General features: G+C 38.6%; 1 protein-coding gene across 6 annotated transcripts in view; it reads left to right on the top strand.

Annotated features, from left to right (window-relative positions):
* The window catches only part of dachd (dachshund d), a 99674-nt gene that overhangs the window by 46764 nt on the left and 25688 nt on the right, over nucleotides 1–27222 (top strand). For 4 of the 6 annotated variants that reach the window (XM_079463494.1, XM_079463495.1, XM_079463496.1 and 1 more), the window contains exons 3-7: nucleotides 6584–6742; nucleotides 19582–19754; nucleotides 20087–20222; nucleotides 24251–24325; nucleotides 25025–25159. In XM_079463494.1, the coding sequence (XP_079319620.1) occupies nucleotides 6584–6742; nucleotides 19582–19754; nucleotides 20087–20222; nucleotides 24251–24325; nucleotides 25025–25159 (678 nt within the window). The remainder of the gene's footprint in view (nucleotides 1–6583; nucleotides 6743–19581; nucleotides 19755–20086; nucleotides 20223–24250; nucleotides 24326–25024; nucleotides 25160–27222) is intronic. The other 2 variants (XM_079463498.1, XM_079463499.1) reach the window with 1 other exon arrangement.

Genomic DNA, 27222 nt, shown 5'->3' with positions numbered 1-27222 from the left:
TCTCATTTACATATTGTGGTCTCAGTTGTTCTGCCATCTTTTAATAATACACAGTCATTAGGTTACGGTTAACTCGTTGTTAATGCACAGTTTATTTCTTGTGAAAGCCCTCTTGCGTATTCTTAACCAATTATAGAGCACAGAGCCAAATAGTTATTTGTTTATTCTCATCTGGTACGTTGTTGGTGTTATTGTTTTTTTTTTTGTCATCCAAAGTATCTTGAATACACTGCAAAATATGCAGCTTTCACATGGAGCAAGTTCTTGCTTGAAATGTGATTTAGAAATATTGTATTAGCTCATTTTTACCGAATGCAGACCTTACGTGAGGAAAAGGCGTTTACGAAAAGAGCTAGACTTAGCAAAATAGAATTTAAATAGCAAACAATAATTGAATCTTTCAGTCAGGGTTTTTGTATTTTCTTGTTGTTTTAAGTGCAAAGTCCATTCAGTTTTCTGCAGTATTCTTTTTCTTCACATGTAGTTCAGTTTGCAATTGTAGCAGCATTCTTTCAGAGAAGGACAAAAGTGTTTAGAAATTCAAACTTGTCAATAGAGGTGGGATCAAACAATGGACCTAAAGAATTATTGAGTCTCATGGCTTGGGAATGTGGTTACGGCGGCCCCTCCAGTTTTGAGTGAGGTCAGCCTATCAGTGTCTTGTTTGGAAACAGGATCTCAAAGGCCATGCGGTAGAGGATGAGAGTCTTGGATGAGAGTCTTCTCTTATTAAGTTCCAAACAACCACGACAAAAAGCTTTTGATATCCAGGCCTTTAAACCTTAAGAAGGGCTCTGATCTTGACATTTCGGTTAGGACTTCATAAGAAAAGTAACATTTTAAACAATCAAGTTTGTGAGGGTCTTTTGTTGTTTGATGGGCTGGCATACAGTGAGTAAATGTAGTGAGATTTCGCTCATGTTCGCCTTTGATCGATTCTTGTCATCTTGATAGGCACCAGGTCTGGAAGAGCATGAACCATAGTTACAACCAGCTTCAAGTGGTACAAGTTATTGTGTTCATTCAACTTGAATAATTTTGCAAAGGTTTAGGGCTTTTTTGAAGTTTGCTGAGGTATTTCACGTTCAACAGAATGTTATTTGTCCCCACACCTTTTAAAGGTCAAAGTTGTAATGTTTTAAGGGATCTATTGAAAGAAATGCAATATCAAATACATAACTATGTCTACAAAGGTCTATAAAGACCTTACATAATAAAGCATTATGTTTTTATTACCTTAGAATGAGCTATTTTCATTTACTTATACCGTGGGTCCCCTTACATGAAATTTGCCATTCTACAGTAGCTCTAAACGGACAAACTGCGCTACAGACCACGTTTCGTAAATATGTTATGTCCTTTGGGAAAGATGCGAAAGTGGCACGAAAGGGCAGGGGTGGAGTGAGCCATTGGTTGCAATTTGCAACCTCACTGCTATATGCTGCTGCATTTCACACACTGGACCTTAAATAATAATAATATAATAAGATAAATAAGATTTCATTATTGGTTTCAGACCCTGTTCCCTTATATTGAAAGAGCTTCTGTATCTACCAAATAGACTTTCCTAAATGAGCATCATATTAACTTTGAGGCCAATGTGCAAAAAATGGCATCGCTCGAATAGAAATGTAATTTGCTGTAATTTTCTTGTTATGTCTTGAATCCCCCCCAGAAAAGCTGTGCTAGGGTAGCAAAAGGCATGTGTCCCGGCCCTTTCTTAGATACATTCTTTAGTATATTACCGAAAAGCACATGCTTTTAACACAACAAATCAGCTTTGTGGCAAAGGACAACATTCTACGCCCAATACTATTTGCACATGTGTCTGTTACTATTACAATGACTTCCACCTGCTTTCAGATACGACATCATCATTTGTGTCTGTTTCCATTTATCAACGTGGATTTTGGCCTTTAGAGCAGATGTCCCCCTCTGAGGTCCAGAATCACTCCTCTCTTTCAGATGTATTACAGACAATTTGGCCTTCAAAGCCGATTATATCCTTTGGGCTGACGTGGCGTGGCGCAAAATGGATGACATCTTAAGTTTCAATACGAGATGATGCCTAGTTAAGCTTCAGAATATATTTTTAAAACCTCTAAACAAACACACAGGGCAAAGCTAGCATATAACTAAAAACTAGAATAGCTAGATACATTCGACAAGCAGCATTTAATGGTCCTACCGTACGATAGATATAAAGGCTACTAATGCACATGGAATAATTCAAATGCATTACTTAAATCAGTCGCTGCAGACAAACTCAGTAAACAGGGTGAAATTTGGCCTCGCCTCAGTCTCTATTAGGAGCCCAAACAGTTAAGTCAGTAGATAAGCACTTGCTTATCATCAGCTTGGCTAACTCACTGTTTGTGTACTGATGTGAAGTTAATCTGATCTTAATTTAATTACACTATTAGTGGATGGAGGCACATGTATTTCTTATTTGTTAAAGGAATGTTCTGACATTGAGCAGGTAGGGCAGCCCGCATGTTTATTAATAATGAACATTCTGACAATATTCAGAGGCATGACAGCGTTAAGCTAGTCTGCTGCTGGTTTCTTTTGCATATTAATAGATCTTTCATTATTATTTAATATGACAGCTGCTCCAAGGGCTACGATCAGACCGCATCTCTATTATTTGCTGTTTTGTGCGCAGTGTGACAGTGCCACGCGAATCTTTATTTGTCAAACGCGCCCCCTCCCCTCTGCCATCTCGCGTCTGCACGCTCGCCGCCTCTCAGCCACGGCTGTTTATGTTGCCGAAGAGATCCTTCTGTCTGTGAGAAAACAGACATGGGCGTCTGAATTTAAATGTGACTTTCAAAAGTAGGAACGTTGCGCTGTTGGTGCTTTGCATACTAATGAATGCTAATTGAGGAAGGAGTGGGATGCTTGTTGTCGGGACACAACGAGTGGACTTGTTGGCATAGTGAAGAACAATTTTTTAGACTGGTACTTTGATGTAGATATTTTGGTACAGTCAAACGCCATTATATACAATTATATACTTCAACACAGACTTGTTTGTCTGTATTTAATGATCTTTTTTGAAAATTGTCAGAAGATCATTTAGAAAAGGATCCATAATGTGATGCTTCCTGCTGTAATCTGTACCAGGGTACCCATTTGGGTATCATTTTGGTTTAAAAAAACGATTTCATTTAAAAAATTTAGTTAAAAACGGAAATGTGTTCTAATATTTAAAGTGATAGTTCACTCAAAAATTTAAATTCTGTTATCATTTACTCACTCTTGTCATTTTAAACCTGTATGACTTTCGTTCTTCTGCAGAACACAAAATATATTTTGAAGAAGTTTGGTAAACCCATTGACTTTTGCATTGTTTTTGTGTCCATACAATCGAAGTGAATGGGTACCGCTCTTGTTTGGTTACAAACATTCTTCAAAATATATTTTTTGTTCGGCAGAAGAATGAAAGTCATTCAGATTTAAAATGAAAAGAGGTCAAGTAAATAACCACAGAAGTTTCATTTTTGGGTGATCTTTCCCATGAATGTATTAATTTGTGGTTTGTTGTATTTAGCATTTCTTCTTGCTGTCTGTCAGAGCAGACCTGATGAGACGGTTCTTGGGTTACAACTAAGTAAGAACCACTTTGATTTGTCTTATACTGCAATGGGCAAATTAAGTTCATGAGAAAATTATGATACCTTGTCTATTCATTACATTCACACCTGTAGGAGATTCCATGTCACCAGGTCAGTTTTAGTGTTTGTGTTTGACGCATTATCAAATAGAATAATTGGCGTTCTGAAAGTTCCCTTAAATGTTACTCAGATGCCCTTTGTCAACCGAAAGGTAATTTTATTCAGTATTTTCTTTCCTAGTGTCTAAGCTTCGCATACATATCATTTAGAAAACAGTTGACTCTCACCCATTAGACACAAATGAAGATTGACCTTCAGTGCGACTGTTGGCCATATTTATTATGAGTGTGTGTGGGGGGAGGGGGTAAGATCCGTTCGCAGCTGTAGGGCATGCATATGCAACAGCAAACGAAAGCGCCCACTCCAACATGATGTATACGATACATCAATATGGTACTGATGTACTTTAAAATGCAAACAAGCCCAGAAAGCCGGTGGCGTGCAATGTTACCTGCACCATCTGCCTATTTGCTGCTGGGAAGGCAAGTTGCCGTATTAATGCCACATGTTCAATATCTCTCTAATCCACTTTCTCTCCACGCTCAGGACAGAGACGCAGGCCAAATGGCCACAGTCGAGTCGTGTCAGGGAAATGTGACAGCTAAGCGAGGATGAATTTATCAATTTGGCTTCCTTGCATCGGGGGAAACAAAAGTTAAAAGGGGCATGGAACAAAGAGCATTTCACTGATTGATACAAAAATAACTGGATTTTCCATAACATTTTGATTGTATGTTACTTAAGAAGCTGCTGTTTCTTATTAAATAATGATACTGTACATTCATGAATAAGGATGATTTATGATCTAGTCAAATGGTCAACCAACAACTACGTAGATGTATCTTTTTACTATTGAAATAATTATTTTATTTAAAACAATATTAGTTACAAAATGTTGAATGTAAAATGATAAACTATGTATAAAACTATTATTTTATTATTAAGTTAGCATAATAGATTAGTATAAATTGTTTAAACACTAAATTTGACTATTTTCTAAATAATTATTATATAATAAATATAAATGTTTACAAAATTATTTTATTTTTATTTATTTATTTTTAGTAAGCATGATAAACATTTAAAGAGTTATGTCATGAATTTGGTTATGGTGATTACTCCCAGAATCCTCTTTGCCTCATAATCTCATATGTGAATCTATTGTAATGTAACCATTTTTAAAACACTGTACGTTTAAAATGAGATAGAGACACGAGATTCACTGAACACCGGTGGAAAAATAGCTCATCCATTCACATCGTTTCATTAATCTTCATTCAAGGTCTCTTTCAAGGATCTCACTTTTACTTTCTGCAAGTCATTCAGGTGTTTTGTCATTGAAAAGGAATAAATGACAGCGAGTCAGTTCTTTATCCAATCTCCCCGGCTCCGTGGTGCTCCCTTTAAACAAATCAAACAATGGAAAAATGATTATTGCCACTGGAGCCTTTGAATTGCAACGTTCACAGTCATTTAGAGGAAATGATAATGAAATCACAGTCAGGTGGGAATGTTCGAAGTGTGTCTATTTGATATGTCATAGACATTTGCATGCCTTTGAGAGCGTGCATGATTTGAGCACGTCTTTGGTTTCCCACTGTTTCAGGCAGTTTGTTTTCACTTTGTCATACATCCCTACCCGTTTATTTACAAACAGAAACTATGGCAACATGTCACTCTTGATAAGTTCTCCTAACTCCATCTGTCATCTTCAAAGCACAACAGCGTCATCTTCGCATTTAGAGAGAAAACGAGACGGAAATGAGAGAAGACTTATTTGACAGTCAGGTTTCCAGCGGAAAACGTTGCATCAGTCCAATGGGGCCAACTGTGTAATCACAACCAGCGAAGCTACTGGTAGTGACGGGATGCCAATGATCTAGAGAAAAGATATAGCTGTTGTAGAAAGAGTCTTTTAATAGTCAAACCATCAATCATAATCAAGCTAAACCATCGTCAAGAAGCATCAGAGGGCACAACCTGTTGACGATTTATCTCCAAGCATTTTTAATGGCATCTAGTGGTGAGGTTGCAAATTTCAACCAACCGCTCACTGCACCCCTCCCTTTTAAAGCACTACGGAGGCTGACACAGGGTTAAGACGTCATCACCCTTTTTTGTTTCTTTGCCAAAAGGAGATAACGTATTTATGGAATGTAGAGCAGTTTGTCCATGTAGGGCTACTGTAGAAACAAAATGGCGAATTCCATTCAAGCTGAACCATGATGTAAGTAGATAGAAAAGCTCATTCTAAGGTAAAAAAAAAACATAACGCTGCATTATGTAAGGTCTTTAATGTATGTTATATTGCATTTTTGTCAATAGATCCTCCAAAAATGTACACACTAGACCTTTAAATGTTTTACCGTAAGCAGGCCCGCATGGATCCGGAGTGCAGAATTTTGCAGAAATCTCAGCAGTTATTTGCAGAATCGGGCTGCCCATTATTCATAGTTTTACACATCCCATGGCTCCTGTGTATTTGTATATGAAATATTTTGTATTTTTATAATATATTACATAAAATATATTTTGCAACATGTGCATCAGTAAATGGAGCACTGTCCGCTCTTCTAAAATGTTTTAATCCGTACTTAGAATTCAGCAGTTTTCCCCAAATATCAAACAAAAAAAGTTTGCAGATGCCTGTTGGGCCTTCTATTTGGTGCTTTTGAGACTTTAAAACCTTTTAGTTTTTTGAATGGTACTGTTAATAAGTGTTAATGTAAAGTAATACCAATTATGTGTTTTAATCATTAGCAACTATGTTGGTAAATCTGTAAGTCTTGTAAATGTCTAGTCTAGAAGTGGTTATGGAACATACTCTTGCTTTAAGCCTATCTAACTACCTGCAGCAGATGAATTTTTACGATGAAGTACTGAAACCTCCTGCTTTGCCACCACAGGCCTTACAGCCGCTGCTGCAGCAGCTGCAGCCGCCACCAACGCCGCCATCGCAGAGGCCATGAAGGTGAAGAAGATCAAACTGGAGGTGATGAGCAGCTACCACGGCAACAACACCCAGCACTGTGCTGACTCGGAAAACGATCTCAGCTCCAGTGTGGGTAAGTCAACATCAACTTCAAGTATAACCACACTGCACAAGTTGTGCAACTGAATGTAACTCATGCTATTTTCCCGATGAACATTTTTAAGATGTGTGCTTTAACTGTACCTGCACATTAAGTGGCAAACTTTTGTGTCTATAAGGAAACTAGGAAGCTTTGTGTAATCTCCTTTCGAGCAGTCCGTTTGTTTGGTTGTTTCCAGATTCATCATTAGCAGGTAATGCACTTTTAAAATAGCTACACATCAAATGCATCCATGAGCACTTTATCCCAAAGCTAATAGCTATTAAGCGAGCCGCTAATTCAATTTGGTGAAGAAAATTGGTTTTGAATGTCCCCCGTTCCAATTAATCGTTTCAGAGATACATTCAGATTTTTTCATCTCTCTTTGCAACATTACTTAAAGCCATTTTTTGTGGAAATTACACTGTTATATTAAACCACAAATCCATTACAAATGATTCAGTTACCATAATCCCCGAGCTGAACCGCGCGCGTGTGATTTCCATTGTGAATATCCACCCTGCGTTGAAGGATTTCCCAGCTGCGTTTGACACTGCGAGTTGTTGCAAAACACGGCGCGTTCTAAGCAGATTTATCGAAGGAAACCACGCGCAGCTGAGGTCATCTAACAGCTAACAGCAGCGGGGGGCTTACGAGGTCACCGAAATAAAGATAAATGCGAATCGGAATAGGCGAGGCTGCGGCAATGGGGCTAATAAGAAACTGTTTTTATCTTTTTACAATTTAAATTGTAACCTTGAGCACGCAGGCTCCCTGAAGAATAATAATTCTGGGCTCCGCAGTGAGCGGAGAAGCCGAACTAGAGAGGCATTAGAAGCTCTGAGTGAAATATATGGCCAAGACGCCTCTCCGGCCCATCCACAATCAATTGGATTCTTTTACTTTAATATTTACTCGCAGCGATGAGATGCTAGTCTGCATAGTGATGAACAGTCTACCTCTGGCGTTTGAAGGTGACCTGTCACCACGTACGGACAAATCTCTCGCTTGCAGAAATGTAGAAAATAAATCATTAAAGGCAGGCGGGGCCCTCATTCTGGGATTTAAATCACTCCCAGATTTATGATTTGAATTAATGCTTGGTTTGGTCAAAAGAACGGAGGCTGAGACAAATGATGTTTGGTACTGAAGCCATCCTAATATTGATTACTGGATGTCATTTCGATCTCTTGTTTATATCAGGCACTCTCCTGTGACGGGATGGCCAATAGGAGTCACCCACATGTTATGATGGCGAAATATATCTGGTTCTATTCGGCAAGCCGGAGGGGAAAAACAAGCGCCTTTCAGCCTTTAATTGCAACATAAATTAGGTTTTTAAGTGAAATAGACAGTGTTTTCCATTCCCTTCCAGCAAATTCCCTCACTGCTCCGGATCATTACGGCATTAAAACGGAAAGGTCATTTCACCAGAGAACCGAGAGAGATATCACATCAGGGTGTTTTAAAAGAGTGCCAGAGAAAACAGGCAACTGTGAAAATAAACTCTTATGTACAGTGCTTTGCTGACTTCTGCCTTTCGGAGCACGGTGATTGGCTCTAATGGTTTTAGACTGTGATTGCCTGTTCTGTGTTGCTTACGAGCACATTATGCAGCTGGAGTCCAGAGTCTGAAATCATCTGACGGATATAGGCATGACTTTACAAGAGAGGAACTCGGCTCAACTCTCCAGACAAGAGTGGACAATGTCATGAGCAGGAAATGAACATGTGCTATATTAAAACAGCTGTTCCTGCTATGAGCTTTTATTTAGCTGCACGTAGTTACATGCAAGGTTAATTTTTTTTTCTAAATGTCACTGGGGGTTACCAGCAGCATGACCACAAACGACCAAGTATATTTTTATAAAATGATATGCAAATAATGATTATTCATTATTAGTTTGGTCAATCATGCACCAAGCATTGTTAGGGATTGTGTCGGAAAAATGAAATATAATGTTTTTAAGTGTGTTATATATGTGGTTTACTATTGTGTGTTTACTATGGTGTGCTAGAATGTAACTTGGTGTTTGCTAGGTACATTAGTTAAAATGTTTCCCAAGTTCCCTTAGAAAAATAAATAAACACATATTTTATAATAATGTTTTTAATAATTATTATTATTATTAAATTTTTTTCTAAGTAGGCTTTGGAAACACATTTTCAATTTTTTCTCATATTATTCTCCTTTCTTTTTATTTATTGTTTTTGGTCAGAATTATTATATAAACTATATAAAATATATATAAGTGTGAAGGACTTGCTGTTGTCTTTGTGTCGACGCAAATTGGATGAGCTAATATTTGTTCTGCATTAAATATTTAACTCAATCACTTTTGCATCACTATTAATAATTACAAAAAAGAGAGAAAAACAGTCAGCCAATTCCAGTTGGAGCTAAATGTCCAAACATCCTGAGCGAGAGAGGGGGTGAATGCGATTTAGCTTAGTGTTTAGTTCCCTTTGATTCTTCCCTAACTTTTTCTTAAGGAGGTGGTGGTTCCCCTCTCTTACAATGTGGATTGTTTCATTGGCTCACGGGAAATGGCACAATTACAGATCACAAACCAAGCAAAACATGTGCGAAACACTGCCTGGAAGAGAAACAAACAGTGATCCATTGAGCTGACCTGAACGAAAACCTTCATTATTCCCTGAAGAAATCACCTGCCCCTTTCAACAGGGAAAAATAGCTTATTTACAGTATTAATGGACTTTTTTCAAATGCAATCTTTTTTTGTGCTAAGGCAGAAAACTACAAAGAATTCATGCATTTATTGGCACTGGGTTAAGAAATGGAAGGAGGTGAAAGAATATCTCTCTTGGTGGCCACTGGGTGCCATTTTGATTCGTATTCCTTGCCACGGCAACGTTAATGGACCTTAAATCCTCTCCATAATTAGATGGGGGAATTGTGTGTATCACCAACCAGATGATGCTGCCATAATGAAATAAGCGACAAACTTTCAGGCATGTGTGCACGTCGACGTGCTTGTTTGTGTGGGTTTCTCTCATTTAGCAAGTTTGCATGCTCAGACCTGGCCCAGACCTGGTGTTTTGTGTTTTTGGGACGTGGGGAGCGGGAGTCACGTCAGGCCCGGTGACAGGTGTCTATGTTAGGGACAGAATTAAAAGTGAAGGGGAGGGAGATGATGGCTGGGCCTCCCACCATCGATGAGGTCAGGCCGCTAATTCTGCCAGGCTTCTTCTGGCGGTGAAGGCCAGCACTCAAGAGATGGATCTGTAGAGAGACCGCAGCTGTAAGCATGGAGGAGCTAATTGGTCCTTATCTTGCTGTCCCATTCATCTTCATTTTTTACCAATTACTGAGCATTATCTGTGTTCTCGGTTGGATATGGGAGTTAATCCTTTTTGGTTAAGCTGCTGGTGCAGCTTGCAAATTTCTATTGGTTCAGGGGGCGAAAGTGTCAAAGCAAAAAACAAACTCGGGAAACTTCTCATCATTGTACACAGGAAGAAATCGATTGGAAATGACATCACAGGAGAGCGGGAAAAACAGCGGGGAGGAGGGGAATCAATTATTGGTGTTATAATTCAAGCTCTTGTTTGCAAACGTCGCAGTGCGATTGATTATGTTGTTTTCATTGCGCTTGCTGTTATTGACTTGTTAAAACTATATTTTTTTCTCATCTGTGACTTCAATGCAGCCAGTCAACCAATGGTGTTTAATAGCTTGTAGTAATTATTCCAAATATATTAATCTATGGCACTCCCGTGGTACCTACATTTTTTTATCATTATTTATTAAGTGTATACCTAAGCTGCATGGGATGCAAGATGAGGTCAAAGGTGAACTACAGTAACCATGTAGGGTGCAGCTAAATACGGTTCTACGCAAACACATACGGATAAACTTGCAAACACATCATAATAACTGTAAGAATTCATGCCTTTCATTGTACTTGTTACACTGTCAGGAGCAATCTCGTCACAAATTCAATGCATGACTGCGTCAAGCACTCAACGGCGTCTTTAACTGACACTGATGTCGGCAAAAGGAAGTCGAAAGCAGCGCGATATCTGTTTGATGAGCGCTGTCACATTTCCTATCAAAAAACGTAGACCCTGAATCCATTGTCTTTACAACAGGCACATCCATCATGCATTGGGGCCGTGTCGGTTCTTTACAATCAGCCAGCTTGTACATTGAGCCCTCATTTAGCATAAAGCGTTCATGCTCAATGCCGGGCCTCTTAAAATAGCTCCCCATAGAGGACGGATTGAGCGAGCCATGCCTCCTGCTCTTTGATAGGGATCTGTTTGGTCACACACAACACCAGCTGTCATCTCAGCCTCGACTGCTGTGATTTAATTAGTCTGTTTATGTCCTTTCTAATAATAAACCCCACACTGTGGAAGGACAAATCCAACAAGGGTTGGGCTTTGTTTTTCAACGTGGCAGCCTCGCGCTGCTAAACACGGAGAGGTTACGGCAAACAGCATAATACTTCGGTTTTATTGTAGCGGTTTGTCTTTTTGATTTTCTGACTCTCTATTTCTAAAACTAGGTATCACACGTCATTTGTGGAGAAGGCCTGTAATGCCACGTGACAAGCTATGCAAGATGTAAAGTTGTAGATGACACTAGAGAAATGTGTCATTTAAATATAATGAGCTCAATACTGAAAATTACTGCATCTGTATGAGGTAGTTAAAAATACTTGACTATTATGCTCAAAACATGATATTTTTGCTAATAAGATTATTGTCCGTAAATCAAGTCTCCATTGCGCTTCCCAACACAATCTCACGGCAAAAACGTAACTATTTTACGATGTGACTAATTTTGGTTAATTCGTATGAATTTGTACGATCTCATTCGTGCATTTTAGTTAGACGTTAGAGGCGGGGTCAGGGGTGGGGATTCAGTATTACTTTTCCTGGTCAGATCCAAAATGTTCAAATTCATACGAATAAGCCACCTCGTAAAATAGGTATGAATTCCTGTTTGTGAGGAGCGCTATTCGTGTTGCTGCTGTACATCATTCCAAAAACGTCTGTTTAGATGCCGCCTTAAAAGGTAGATGCCTATGTAGGCACTAGATTTTGGATCAGAGCCTAAGTCTCCTTTTAAATTCTGCTAAGAGAATAACCGACCCACAGCTAAAGGGGGAACCATGCAGTTTACTCGGAGTCGCGCCGGCAGAAACCAGGCCTACGATTCATTCCTTATTACTCACTGACTGAGTCATTTAGCGTTCCGGAAAGTAAATGTTTTTCTTCAAAGCTGTCTCACCTGTGTCAGTTTACATTTTTGAATGCTGTTTTGTCTAGCTTTAAGCACCAACAGGGCTCTTCGCAGGAAGGCAGGAAGCGTTAGTAATAGCTTTGAGACCAGGATGAGAAGCAGGGCTGAGTTTAGAGAGACGCGGTCTCTCCTGGGCATTCATTTCTGAGTGCCTCTATTAGGCTGTTGTGCTCCTGGGAAGCAGGTGACAGATAAGTGGAGAGCGTCACACATTTTAATAGAATTTCAAAAGATAACTCGATAATCACTTACTTTGTTAATGAAGTCGAATTGCTTGTTTTAATTCCGGATGCATCGACAGTTAGTATCAGCATAAAATTGAATATGCATGATTTTAGGAGCGGGGGTGCGGGAAAAATGCGCAAAGCACTGATGTACACAAATGCCTACAACTGCAGAAACAGATTACAAAATGGGAATTGATTAAACATTATTTCTGTAATGATCCGTATCATGCTCCATCATCTTTGAAAAGCAGCCCAGCTCTACAGTATTGCAGTGAGAGTGCTATATAAAATGATTGTAAGGCAAATATTTATGTGCTGTCTTATAGAAGCACGAGTTTAGAAATTAATTATAAAGAAAAAACAAGTGAGCAGTTTACTTGTCGAGCATCATGAACATTAAAGCTCATTCTTCATTAATTGGATGAATTCATTCAGAGGCTTTTTATTCGATGGTGAGATGCAGCCCATCGTCCAACACTCTTTGCTAATCTCTGTCAGGTTGCATTTATAAGTGGAATTGAGTGACCTTTCGAGGCAAAGATAGGGATGAAGAGATCGGCGCAATTTGAAAAGACAATGTCACATGGTGTAAATGCGATACATGTAATAAATGACATTCAACCTTTCACAGATGATAAGCTTCTGCAGTTCGTAATGCAAGCGATGCGTGCACTTTGACTGCTTAGAATATTCCTCCGATAGGTCATCTCACTGCACTCAATTACGGGAGATAAACAAACGGCCGTGTGATGCGTAACCAGCACGCCTTATGATGACAGAGAGGATGCGATGCTTTTGGAATATTGCAGTGATTATTGCAGTGATAATAACATTGCAGCAATTAGAACATGAGAAATGAAGGCACAGTCATTATCACTCATGGGTATCAATCATGCCTGGAGTCCCGTTAACCCTAACTAGACAAGTAATCCTGCTCTGGGTCAGGCCTTCTGCCAGAACAAATCATTCCGATGCCTTAAGTTACAGAAAGTAGACTGTTTATGTTGCTGTAGAACAGAAAACATTTAGCCTATGTATTAAGGGAGAAAGGGATACACTATGTAACTTACGGGATTTCTTCTCAGATGATCTCTATGCGAGAAGAATTGATGTACTATAGACATTATTCTCTTATTGAGTTATATTTCATAATTATGTCTGCGGTCAGCTGAAATAAAAGGAAAGTAATGTGTAAAGGCTGAGTGTTGTTTTAGGTTGCGTTATAAAAGGCTGATTCGGGTCATTGGAATGCATGAAGTAGCTGACTTACATTTGAAATAAAAATAAAACTTTTAGTTCATTTTATCTGTCATACAGAAACATTTTCAAATATACTCTTAATGCTTATTTATTTACTAGCCATCATTACCAGACACTTGTAAATGTTTGTATCCCATTCTCTGACCTTTAGAAGCAGACGTTGGTATTTTTTGTGAGACTGTTGAGCTCTCGTCTGAAACTCTTGTCTCATATATTAGAAACATATGAGATTACTAATGTGTTTTTCTCAGGAGAAAAAATCGGAGGGGTGTTGTGTTGCTCCTATTTTTCTCCATGAGGAACAGCAGAGATATCTAAGTGATCATTTTTATGATTTTACTTTCCTAATGCATCTGAATTGGGATGATTTTTTTGTAAGCACACATGCAGTATGACAAACCAAACAAATCTCCTTTCACAAGGAATTTCAGCTTCACACAAACATGCAGCCTTTCCAGCGTGATGCTAATTTTGTAATTAGAACAGATGATGCAAGTGACCGTCTCATCCCTCGGAAAGCCTTCCCATGGACCCATTTGATTGATAACGCTGTTCGATACATTTCATTTCAGAGTCCAAGTCAAATGACAACTGATTGCCGTTGACCGAAAGCAATCTTTTTAAACGGGACCCTTTGCCCAGTATCAGATGGAAATGATCCACCCCCCCACACTTTGCATGGGTGTCACAGTCCCACAGGGAAGGAGGGGGGAGACGGTTATTGATTGGGCTTGAATATATTGTACTCACTGTGGAAACAGCTGCTAGTGATGCCGCTCCCTCCGCTTCTCCCAAACCAGCAGTAGTTTATTGAGAATGATACGGGACAAATTTAAGCTGAAACCAATTCAAATCCAAATTGGGTGTGCTTTCAGTAATGTGTCCTGAAGGCCTGTGTCTGGGCATCTTGTACCATGCGAGTAATTTGGTTAACCAGATCAAGTTACAGTCTAGATGAGACCAAACTGTGGCGTTCACCAGAGACAAAAGATTAGAGAAAAGCTGTGGCTTTATATTTCACAATGTTTTTGTTCAACTGATTGCCTTTGACATTTCAACACATACAAAGACCAGAGAGACAGAACTCGGATTTCTATTAAAAACAGCATTGCCTCGAACAGAGTTTCAATCAGATGAAAATCAAATTATACTGAAAATCCATAAACACCACTGGGGGGAATTTACTAAACAGTCGTGCAACTTTTGTGTGCAGATTATGAATGTGGGTTTTATCTACTAACCACCCAAAATCTCTAAGCAAATTAGGATTTTTATTATTGCCTTGTTTCTAAATTCTCACTATGCACTTAGTGGTATGCACTTACCTGCAGATGCAGTAAATGCATGTTAACAAAAAAAATTTTATTCTATTGTTCATGGCTGCAGTTTTGGACGTGTCAATGGCGTTACCTGATTTGCATTATACCTTAATTGAATCGGGCACTAAAACGCGCAGACTGAGCATATAAATAAACCAACGCTATCAGCGGGCACAATTCATTTATAGGAAATCCCCCCCACTGTGGTTTTTATTCATCGAGCCTTTACATTCAGACGTTTAGATCAAATGGAATAATAAATTGAATAATTCTGTACCTGAAACGGCATAGTTTGTTAATGGCCAGACTAAGTAACAGTTAGTGGCACTGGACTGAAACCACCGTATGCCAAGAACTGCTGCTGGGTCTTTATCTTCCTGTAGGAAGAATAAAAATAAATAAATAAATAACAAAACAATGCTGTCTCCTCTGTAATCCTTATCACATGTTTGCTTTGATGCATGTGGAGTGTTGTTCGGCTGTGCAATTATGCTTCCTCATCAAACCAGGGATGTTTTGTTGCCATTATTTTTTACACTCACAAGTGTGTAATAGTTATTTTTCATTAGAATGTGTTTTTTATTAACCACTTTCCCTTTAAACCGAGCATAGTAAATGTTTTTTTTAAACAGCATAGGTATATAGTTTCTCTTTCAACATATTCAGCCTGCATTTTTTTGTGAAAGTGTACAGGTGTGTTTTTATTATCATTTTTTGGAGGATATTAACAAATACAAAATGTTATTGTTTATGATTAGCTTTAAGATTATACGCAGGAAGAAAATACTTTAAAGTTCTCAATGACACAGAAAGACAGTGGGTGGCTTCTTCAAAGAAATACCTTCCCTGCTAACAGGCCCTAATGAGTTACAGCATTTAACAGCCTTGACTAGCTAAGCCATCTGGGACAAAAAAAACAATTTATACCCTTACGAGAAAAGCAGTCTCGTCTCTGTTTATAAAGACCTATGCTTTTATTTCCAATAACACCTCCTTTACGCAGATGGAGCTCTGCTTTTTTTATGGTTAAAGGTCTTTTGTTGTAGTCAGAATGTATTTATGAGTTGCCTATATCATGTTTCCAATAGCGTGTACATATTTGCTGTCGGAACATCAAAGCTGTTTGTGAATTTACTTTCATGTGTTATTTAAATTCCCCACAACAATTCCTTGCACAATTGTTATAATATAAATATTTTAATTTATTTTTGTATATGCAACTGGTGAGACCTTGTTATAACAATGGACATTGCGAAAAATAACAGTCTGCTATTCTCCAGCGAGATAAAAAAGAACTTAAATTGTTATCCCAATTCAATAGCTACTTCAAAAGGCGGAAGATGATGGCTCCCATATCAAAGGGATGACCAAAACAATGCCTGTTTAGATAAAAACATTCACGGAATTCTGCTCTGTCGCTTTGCACTCACAAACAAAGATGGATAGGCCAGAAAACAAGTCATTTAATTAGCGCCGGAACCCCCGTCTTCGACTTCGGCAGCCAATTACACATTCCGACGGCATCCGCAGGTCTTATTTCAAGGGGGAAGAGCAAATCTTTCCTGGCTCAGCTTCATACAGTACATCTTTCCTCTTCCATTTAAGAGAAGGTAAATAGCAGAGATGGACAGCTTCATTAGACAGCATCTGAGGAGCAGGCAGGGCGGATTGTCGCTTAAATAGTGGGCTTTTACTGGAGGGCTAACTGGCGACCTCAGATCAATTACATCTGACATTATTGTTTGTCTTGAGCTCTTCCAGGACAGAGGAGTGGAGGCAGAATGGGCCCGGCCTGCGCTGAAAATGTAATTTTCCTCCTCTTTTGCTTTCATTCCACAAACAATAAATCACTCAGTTGAAGAGATAATAAAGTGCCAAGTAGGAGCTGGTTTAATTTTTGTCGAGGGAAAGCTTCCTCCCTCACAGGATAACGCTGGAGGCTTGCGCTCTGAAGGGCAGCTTTTAGCAGACAATAGCTGCTTCAATCTGTCTCTTTTTAAGGACCAGCCTAAGGGCTATCATGGTTCATGTGTATGATGATAATTTTATATCATCAAAGATGCACAAAAAGAGCTGTGTGGGTAGTTGACAAATATACCGTACATGTGTCCTATGATGTGACATAGCAAACATTTAGGAAACAACTTTTAATAATATAATATTTGTTCTATGAATATATATAATAATAAAATGCCACAAGAGAGATGTATTTTCATTGACCTGTATACAAGTCAAATATACAGAAATGTACTTATTTGTACACAGCAAATCCACTTTAAATAAGAATATATTTCTTGAAATCAGCAGTGATACTAAATTGAATATTTTTTTTTTCTAATTTATAAACGTTTTTAAAAAATATTAACACTCATGCATTTGGCAGACTATTTTATCCAAAGTGACATAAAGTGCACTGCTTATTAAAAAATAGCTGGTTTGTCTCGGATAACATGGCCTTGACAGTTTATAAATGAGTTTTGTTTTGAGACTAATTTATTGAAAACTACAAAAGAAGAAAAAAGACATTTGATGAACAATGTTCTGCTTCAGAGGACATCTGGATTCCAAAATATCCACAGTTCATTGCCTGTCACGCTGTTTGAAAAGCCTTGGATCTCTTTTAGCTTGTATCATGTTTTCTTATGGTTTTGAATAGGCCATTATGGCTGAAACATCACTTAAGGATGGCAGAACATGAAAGGAGGTGGGACAGAGAGAGAGAGAGAGAGAGAGAGAGATTAGGTCTGTGAGAGCAGTCTGATACTGTAAGTCCTTCACAGACACATTTCTGCACTGTAGAAGTTGGTCAAAACAACATCCTTCACTGCTGGTTTGATAAAGGACGCCTATTTAAATCACAATAGCAAAGTCATATCAGACTGCAATACATTTCTCCCCTCTTGTAATTGTTGATTTCCTGAAATTCAGTCAGATCTTCACTCGGCGAATCACAAAGGCGCGTCGGCACTCAATCCGGCCCTCGAAAGCTCTGAAAGGTAGATACGTGCATGAATGCCTCTCTCAATTTGTTTTCGACGTGGCGCTGTAAGTATCCTACAATCACACGCTGGCGCCGTGGCAGGTTTTAATTGAGTCCGGTCCTGCGAGCGGTAATTGATTCAGACTCGGCACTCGAGGAGAGACGCCTTTACAAGGTGCTGCTTGGCCTCTCATTCTTTTAATCTCCACCTCCTTTTTAATGTTGGGGAATGTGTTTTCCCTGAGCATCTGCTGGTCATCTTTCTTATGGAAATTAACAGCGTTTCTCTGAGTTGTGGTGACACTGAAGGGGGGTTTCTTCTTTCTTTCCTTTCTCAAACACTGATGTAGACTCATTCACAGCCCATGGCCACTAATATTTCGCACAAAAACAACACAGAGCCGCTCTGTGCATTATCCTTCTGTTCCCGTTACCTTGAGCAGACGATAAAGGGAACGTGTGGGACTGATGGCGGGGCAATCGCTCGATGGGTTCCTCTGCAAAGTGAAGTTTTCTATCAAGCGCTCAAGCGGTGCCTTTGACTGCCCGAAACCAACATTTCCCAGTTACTTTTGATCCTTTAGTTCAAAGTCAGGAGTGGAAGTGAGTGGGTCTTCAGTTCAGGGACACACCAGGCTGTGACCTTATTTGTGTGGAAGTGTCCTTTGAAAAAGGGGGACAGTTTATTTTCTGCCTATTTAATCACTGTCTAAGAATGTAGCACGGTTTGCCTCGGTTACATGTTGTATGAGTTTAGCGTACATCCTGATGTCTTACTACGGTCTGTTTTTTCTCTCATCAAAAGCCTTGAATATCTGTATCGCTCTGTTTTAAATGCACAATTTAAGGCACTGCATTCAACTTTTTATAGGTAAAGAAATCCCATAATGCATTGCAACAAAAGTAAATCCAAGTCATGCTGATTATCATACTTAAAAGTATGTAAAATTACTAATAAAATAAAAAATGCACCCAATATTTTTGTGTGTTCTATATTTGTAAGTGCGCTTGCACACTTAGACACTATTACTGTTTATGTGGTTATGACAGCCTACTGTATGTATGAAAAAGGTTTTATGTTAGCCAGCAAAGCAGCTTCCTAGATTTTTTAAACAACTAATTACAAGACAGAAAATGCCACGTTGAAGCTAAAAGCTCTCTATTATACAAGTAAAGAGCAATGGAGTTTCTGGCACAAATACTCATAATTAGCTTCTGGCCATCTCATGATACACAGTTATTTTTAATTGGTTCCTTTTAGCTCCTCCTAAGTAATGCCTTTCACGTTTCCCTTATTTTTACACAGATATTTTAAATGATTTACAGTCAATGGTGAAATATTTCCATAATTTCCCCAACTTCTTAATTTAAAATTCTGAACATTATTACATTATTGTGGCTTTAATCACTTTAACCATATATATTATTAATGGGCGTATTTATTATTAATAACAGAAGTGAATATTTATGTTTTTAATGAGCATAATGGTTTGAAAATGTATCCCACTAAAGTTTTACAATATCTATTTTGAATACATAATAATCTTAATACAATACACTGTCTAATGTAAAGATTATTATTTAATGAATATTTACATTGTAAGCCACACTACACACGATAGGTTAAATGTGAATTATTTATACCGTTTATCCTTTAAATGTTACTCTCTTCTTTAGCACTACACTTTTCTTTTTGTCGCACGCATCTTCCATTTGCACTGAACTTAATGCCAAGAATGATTAATTAATCAGCTACTCTCCTCTCTCATCTTCAGGCTTGGAACTGCCGTTTATGATGATGCCCCACCCCCTGATCCCTGTCAGCCTGCCTCCCGCATCCGTCACCATGGCGATGAGTCAGATGAACCACCTCAGCACCATCGCCAATATGGCCGCCGCAGCACAGGGACAGAGTGCCCCATCCAGAATGGTGACATCAGTGATTAAGGTAACCCACGGCGCCGTTCTCTCATTGTGTCATGCACATCTCTCATCAGCCATTGGGGGAAGGTGTAGGGGGGTGTGGGTGTGGGTGGTGCGTGATCCTGGCTTTCATACGGCGTTGCAGGGAGCAGTCTGTCAGACAATAGCCTGGGAACGAAAGCAAGGAAAGGAGGCAGAGAGACGAAATGGGGTGGGTGGAATGGGGATTTAAAAAAACACAGACCCTTCTGCGTCCCTGGCAGGGTGGAAGTGCTTCGCTGAAAAGAGCCGTTCAGTGCAGAAAGTGTCATGTAATGGCCGTCGTGTCTGTGTTTGTTTTTCCTGTTGGTTATGCAGGAACGGGTGCCCGACAGTCCCTCCCCTGCCCCCTCTCTGGAAGACGGCAGGAGGCCGGGGAGTCGTCCCTCATCCCAGCGCAGCAGCAGCGTCTCCAGCTCTCCCGCGCACACTGAGAGCTCCTCCGACAGAATGCGTATGTTCACCTCATAAATCTATCTCCCACTCTCTTTGTCTTTCAATTTCTTTCTCTCGTCTCTTCCAGTCTCTGCGCACATCACCACACACGCTCTCCAGGACTACTAAATACTACACTAAAAGTAGCTCTTCTTAGGAGCTTAGCACGTATGGGCCACACCACTGTTTTTGATACATGGCAAATGGGTCATTTTAGCTATCTTTAATTTTTATATGCATTCGTTTTTCTCTGGCTCTTCTTGTGTAAAGACAAAACATCTCAAATGTTTTTCTTGCTTGTCACACATCATTAGCTGTGCCATAAAATAAAAGCAATGTCCTTAATCACAGAAAGGGGCTGTATGTATGTGCCTCATCGCTCTATAATGACACACTATGTTTTTATTACATTATTATGGGAACAGCGTCTTATAAAATAACATTTAGTTTATTAACATTTTTGGAGATACAGCAGAGCCCATAAGTAAAACATGCTTGTGAAATTTAACTTAAATCTAGATATAAATGAAGTCAGGCCATGTACTGTGGGCAGGGCCATCGCTAGTGGGGTGAAGGGTGGTGACAATTCTCGGGGCCCCCACTCCCTGCACGGGCCTTATACCCAGGCCCTAGCTCGGCCATGGCCCGAGACGCTCAGGTCCGAGCCCGACCCTGCCCGAACAGAAGTCTGCTTAGAGCCCGATTTTTGTTGTTGTTTTATCCCATTACAAGCCAATACTGCTGTTGCAGCCTTTCAAATAGTTTCCGTTTAGTTTTTTAATGGCAAAGTAGTTATATATATATATTTTCCGCGAATAGTGGACGAGGGAGACCTGTCCGAATGTGTAATGTGTCAGTTTAATATGTAAACTTATTCGATGTTTTAAATTTACCATCATCAACGTCTTATCGCCTCTTTATATAATTAATTTCTAATATAAATTTGAAATATTAATGAATGTCTAATAAATAAAAGGAAGACAAGACTGAAGCCCAGCCCGCTTGTGAGCTACTATGTAAAAATTGGCCCAAAGCCCGGCCCGAGCTGCGTAACTAAGTCGGGCTGAAATGCAGGGCCCTACCCCACTGCCTAGGGGCCCCACAAAAACTGTTATACTATAAAGTCACCTGTTTTGTAAATAATTTTAATTCATGAATTGAATACATGAGATTTTAATGAATTCCACAAAAGCATGAATTATTGGAGGAAAAGTTAGTCTAAATAATTGTGATTTCCCCCTCCCCAAAAATTATTAATGGTTTATTCTTAAAGTCCGACACCTTCCCTAGTGAACAAAACCAATCAGAATTGAGGCGGCAGGCGACTCAGCTGAAGTATGCTTTGATGAAGTTTGAGGCTGTGTCTGAATTAGCCCCCTATTTCCTATATAGTCCACTATATCGGGTGTCCGCGATTTTGTAGTGTTGTCCGAATTCTGAGTACATTTGTTCACTACTTTTTACCCACAATGCATTCTGATTATGAGTGTACATCCGATATATCCCCATGATACACTGCGAAATACCATCTGATTAGAAAAAGCTTGAGGAGAGTGACCGTTAAAGGGGAAGTTCACCCAAAAATTTACTTTGTTTGATTTTTTTACTCACCCACATGACTTTAAACATGTTTAGAGAACTTCCGGCGTCTTCGAAGCACAAATTAAGATATTTAGGTGACATCCGAGAGATTTCCAGGCCTCCTCACAGAAATAATGGTGTCAGATTTTGCAAAGGTCCAGAAAATTTGACATTGTTAAATTTGTCCACCCGCGCAAAGTGGCTCAGTTGAAATGTTTTTTAACGACTATAGTGACAACCATGACAATAATGCTTTAGTACAAAAAACAAATACCAACTTTAATCAAAATATTCTCCTCTGTTTTGTCAGTGTATGGCACGCGTTCACAAGAGCACTTCTTCTTTGTCTTCTTCTTGGACGAGAGCAATTTGATGCATGCGTATTAGTCAGACGCCACATGGGGCTTGCCCATATAGGCCCTTTTCACAATGACGTCCTTCAACTTTCACCTTTTCGCAAAGCAGTGTATCACAACTTCCGTTTTACCCTCGCACTAAAATTTAGCGACTGAAAATTCAAGTGGTCAAGACATCGATAAGATTATTATTGTGTTTAGTATCAGGCATGTTAATATTTCGTAACGTTATTGACTGACAGAACACGTATTCGAGTACTTATCCTACCACCTTCGCTAACTCAAAAAGAAAACAAAACACTATACCTACATAAGTAGACATTCATCGAAGAATTTGTATCCTTTATCTTGCTTTTGATCTTGTCGTAAGTGACTTGTCATCTAGCCGTATTTGTGGCAGCTGTGTAAGGGACTTGGTAAACTCCATAATGAGGGCGCTAGCGGAAGTAACGATACACTGCTTCGCGGCAGAACGGAAGATGTGTGACGTCATCTGAAAAGGGCCTATTGGACGCCTGCAATCTGACACACTACGCGGAAGTGCAACTCTGTGTTTCTTCATGCAGAAGAAGAAGTGCTTTCATCAACGCGCCATACACTGCTCAGTGTTGAGGTCTGAAGTAAATGACGCAGTGAGTCCACCACTAACATGTTTAAAACACAAACAGTTTAAGTAGTTACTTAAGTAGAGTGTGTATATAATGATAGAACAATTATATATTAACGTTACATAAAACATAAGTTTGGTCAACTAAGTCCATAGTTGAGTGAACTCAGAAATGTGATTGTGGCATATTTATTATAAGCGAGTTGCCTTAAAATTTTGAATTAAGTCAACTTTTCATTTTTTACAATGTTTTAGAGTCGCCTTAACATCTAACAGAACGAGGCCTACAGTCTTTCGTGAAGTATATACTGTATTGCAGAACATATAATGCCAAATTTAGCACAGAAGTAGTATGATCCCATATCCAGTTAGATTTTTATTTAATCATTCAAAGTCTGCACTGAATTCAGCTATAGTTGTTTTTACAAAGTTGTCTGTCACCACATGTGTGTAACCCACATTGTGAGATTTGAGTTACTCTTCCTACCGTGCAACATATATTTGTGCAACTTTGGCATTGCGATCGCTACCGTATACAAAATCAGTTTTTTTGTCGCCCCAAAACCACGTCACTCATGAGTCATCACATCTCAACGGTAGATTGATCGACAGGTTTCCCTATCCCAGACCTGATTGGTTAAACGTAACCAATAAGAGCTGTGTTAAGCAATAATCTATTTATGACTCCACTACACATTATTTTCGAACATTTTGAAATAACCTGAAATAACCTGACTAAATAAAAGCAAAGAAAAAGCAAGCTGCTTGGGCAGGTTTTATAATAATTTTATATATCATTTTATAAGCAGGCCAAATTTTGTCCCATGCATTTTTCTCCGGTCTAACCCGTTCAAAAGAAGCCCAATTGAACAAATGATGACCCATGCGTAAAAAACAAACCAGTACACTTTTAGCATAATCTGTATTAGTTACTATTAGTATGCTGTAGTATATCACAGTGATGGTATAGTATAGTATACAACCTTATACTATCTACAATTATATTCTAGAACATCTAGTACATCTAGAAGAATTCAAATGAAGAAACAAATATTTTGTGGGGCTTTTGTATAGATATATTTATTGGCTTTATTAATTGTATAATATGCAATACCATATTATTTTCATCAAACATTTAGACTTTAGAAACATTTAAGTGGTTTATTTATTTATTTACGTGACTGCATTCTTTTAGATTTTTTTTAATGTTAACTTCAGTTATTTGATAACAGACTTAATGAAAACACTATTTTACAGTACTGCTGGTCATTTTTACATCTGTTTAATTTATTATTATTTGATAATGTATTGTCTTATATTATCCTTTTATTAATTTGTTAAAAGTCTTCATGCATTTATTTAAGACAATGTTTCATAGGTTATTTTATAAATATTTAACTTAAAAAAAAGCTTTACAACAACATTATCATCTTCTGTTAGATGTAAATATACTACGTCTAAGTGATATGATATAAAACTTGATATAAAATGTCCCTCTATTAGTTGGAAGGCGGTGGGGGCCCACATCAATTTTTTATCAGGGGGCCCAGAATTCTCTAGCTACGGCCCTGACTATGGGTAAGTAATATATATAGTAATATAATCATTACAGTTCATTACATGCATAATTTTCCATAATTTCTGTGATTAAATTGAAATAAAATTGTGATTAATTGATTATTTATTAGATTAGAATAGAAATAAAAAGTATTTCATGTTTACATTGTTAATTGACAGATGGCCATTTTTGAGTGGCCCAGTGAAAAACCCCCCCATAGCCCAGAGTTTCTGGTTTTTTTGTTGTTGAAATTTTCAACAAACAAATGTTATAAATCAGAAAGACCTATATACTATACCATCATTGTACCAATGTTTTTTACTTTTAGACTCCACTATAGTTATAAGTTATTTACAAATAACTGATCTGTAAAGAAAGCATTTTATTATTTTCATTTGCCAGAGAGTAGTATCTGCTGCTTGCAAATTCTGTTGCCTCATCTCACATATAATAGAGAACTGCAGCGAGAATTGCATGTGCCAAGAAAAGTGGCAAATGTGATTTTCATTGACTGGCACATTGATTTGGAGATGAGGTACACCACAAGTCACAAACAGTTGAAAGCCAAGGACATACTCACCTTCTCTGGCCGCTGGACGAGAAAAGACGCTTTTCAAAGAAACCAGAATCATTATTTATCACTGGAGGTGTTTTACGTTTCGACTGAGAGTCTGTGGATGTATGAATAATGTGTTGAATGTTCTCTGTTCACTCCAAAGCTGTGCACCAGAACGGACTGTCGATGAATCAGGCACTACTGGGCCTGTCTCCCAGCATTTTACCCGGACCTAAGGAGGGCGACGTGGCAACTCACGACATTGTCCTCGAGGCCAAAAGAATGCATCTGGAGAAAGGTCAGAGTTTAGTAAATGAGTTTATAATTTGATCTGATTAAACAGAAGTCAGATTATAAATTAGCTTCCATGATACTTAAAATATTTATAACAATATTAAAATATCCTACATTATTGATCATATCTATTAAAAAGCAACAAATGGTCACATGATCACTGATACCAGGTTTTTTTAAAGGGATTCTTTGAAATGGCTTGGATTTATTGCCGGGGACATAGAAATGGCAATCATTGTGTGGTATATTTTTATATGCTATATAAATACATATTGTACAGTATATTCCAACTTTAACATTTATTTTGATTCTTAGTTGCTTTATTTCCAACATCCAAACAATAACACTAATGTAAAGTTGGAAAAAGCTCATTTGACTTGTGTAATTCTTGTCATTTGCTTTGGTCCTTTCGCATAATTTGTTTAAACAAAAAAAACAAGGATTTGAGACTTCTCTCCAGGCAGAATTCAGGGCTGGGGAAGTGTTGGAGAGGGTGATAATGACATTAAAACCACGGTGGAAATCACAGGGCTGCACATTCCCTGCTGGATCTGCCCAGAGAGAAGGCACTGTGTAGGTCTGTCCCATAGATAGAGCATCCTGTGAATCAAAGTAATTAGCATGATTATATGAATTTACAGGTCAGACCTTAGGTGTTATGGGCGGGGGAGGCGGAGGAGAGGTGTTTGCATGAGTCTTAAGGGGATGAGTTTGTGAATTGGCATGTGGGGTGGATTTGTTTTTTTAATTCCGATTCCACTTTTTGTTTTGTTACCGATTGATGCATCTGACATCTCAGCATTTTTTTTATAACACTATCACAGCAACGTCGTTCTGCGAAACATTATTCCTGTCATTGCCCAATAGAGACATATAGGCACTGTCTGGATCCCCCAGAGTGAAGCGGTTCTTCCAGCCTCTTTATATATCAATTGAGTTAGATTGGTCCTGATTCTCTCCGACCGAGTAAAAATCTACACCGTCTATTTGCGTCACCGCTGCATTATCGCTCAGACGCCTGGCATGCTTAATATGTTACTCCTCTTGATTAGAATCCAAAGCTCTCTAAAGTGTGCAGCAAAGGTCTCAGGCTGTGGAAAACATTTTTATAAAATAATCCATTAATGCAGAGGAGTGCAACTAAATTAGTTACCAATTTGCTGAGCATGAATTAATGAACAGAGCTTCTCTCGGCTCCCAGAGTTGTAATTTTCATAATAACCTCAGACCTTTATTTGGCAGGTTGTTTAGTTTTTTCGTTTGAAGGTTTTCATTAGTCTAATGAGGACTGTGCAAGGGCGAGCAGTCAGCACAATTTACATGAGGAAGCTATCATAATAAATGAGGCAATTTGAATAACACGTGCAGGTTTATGCCGCGAGATGAGAGAGATCGCAGCATCGGATCTGGAGGTAACCAATACATTAGACCAACTAATAACCAAAGTAATCCCAATAAAAGCCTTTAGTGAAGGGAATAAAATTAATGATAGATATATTGAACTGTAATGATATGATACATGATGCATTAGATTAATAAAATAAATGTGGCCCATTGTTAAAGAGGAGGGGCTCGTCTGGCTTGGCCTGCTTTTGTTTATGGCAGCCTTTTTAATTAGGCTTGTTCATTGGATCAGTTTGTTTAGACAAATGAGATTACATTCCAAAGCTTTAATGATATTTCTACACTTGTTTGATCTTTATGGTCGCGGCAGAGCATTAAATTAATGCCACCCTGCGCTCTACGTCGCGAAAAACTCGATGGAGGAGTTGACGTCAACTGTATCCAAGCAGACCAATAGCGGCGCGAGCGTGGGACATACATTTTCCCTCAGGGTTTCATAATATCACTTTAACTTCGGGGTTTTGTAACGATAACAAAGCTTTCTCCACCAGGTTATCGAAGTATCTACAGATTTAGTGCTACCTCGCTCTGAAGAGAAGCTACAAAGAAAAGCGCTAGCTCACATTTATTATAAAGTTTGGACTAATTGAATTGCTTCACAAAGGGAATCTGTCAGAATTGTTTTTGACAAGCCTCAGACTCGTGAAACAGCAGGTAGTTGAC

Source organism: Barbatula barbatula (assembly GCF_947034865.1).
Source record: "Barbatula barbatula genome assembly, chromosome: 9".
Taxonomy (NCBI): domain Eukaryota; kingdom Metazoa; phylum Chordata; class Actinopteri; order Cypriniformes; family Nemacheilidae; genus Barbatula; species Barbatula barbatula.
Note: the sequence above shows the minus strand (reverse complement) of the source record. Positions and strands in the feature narration are given on the sequence as shown.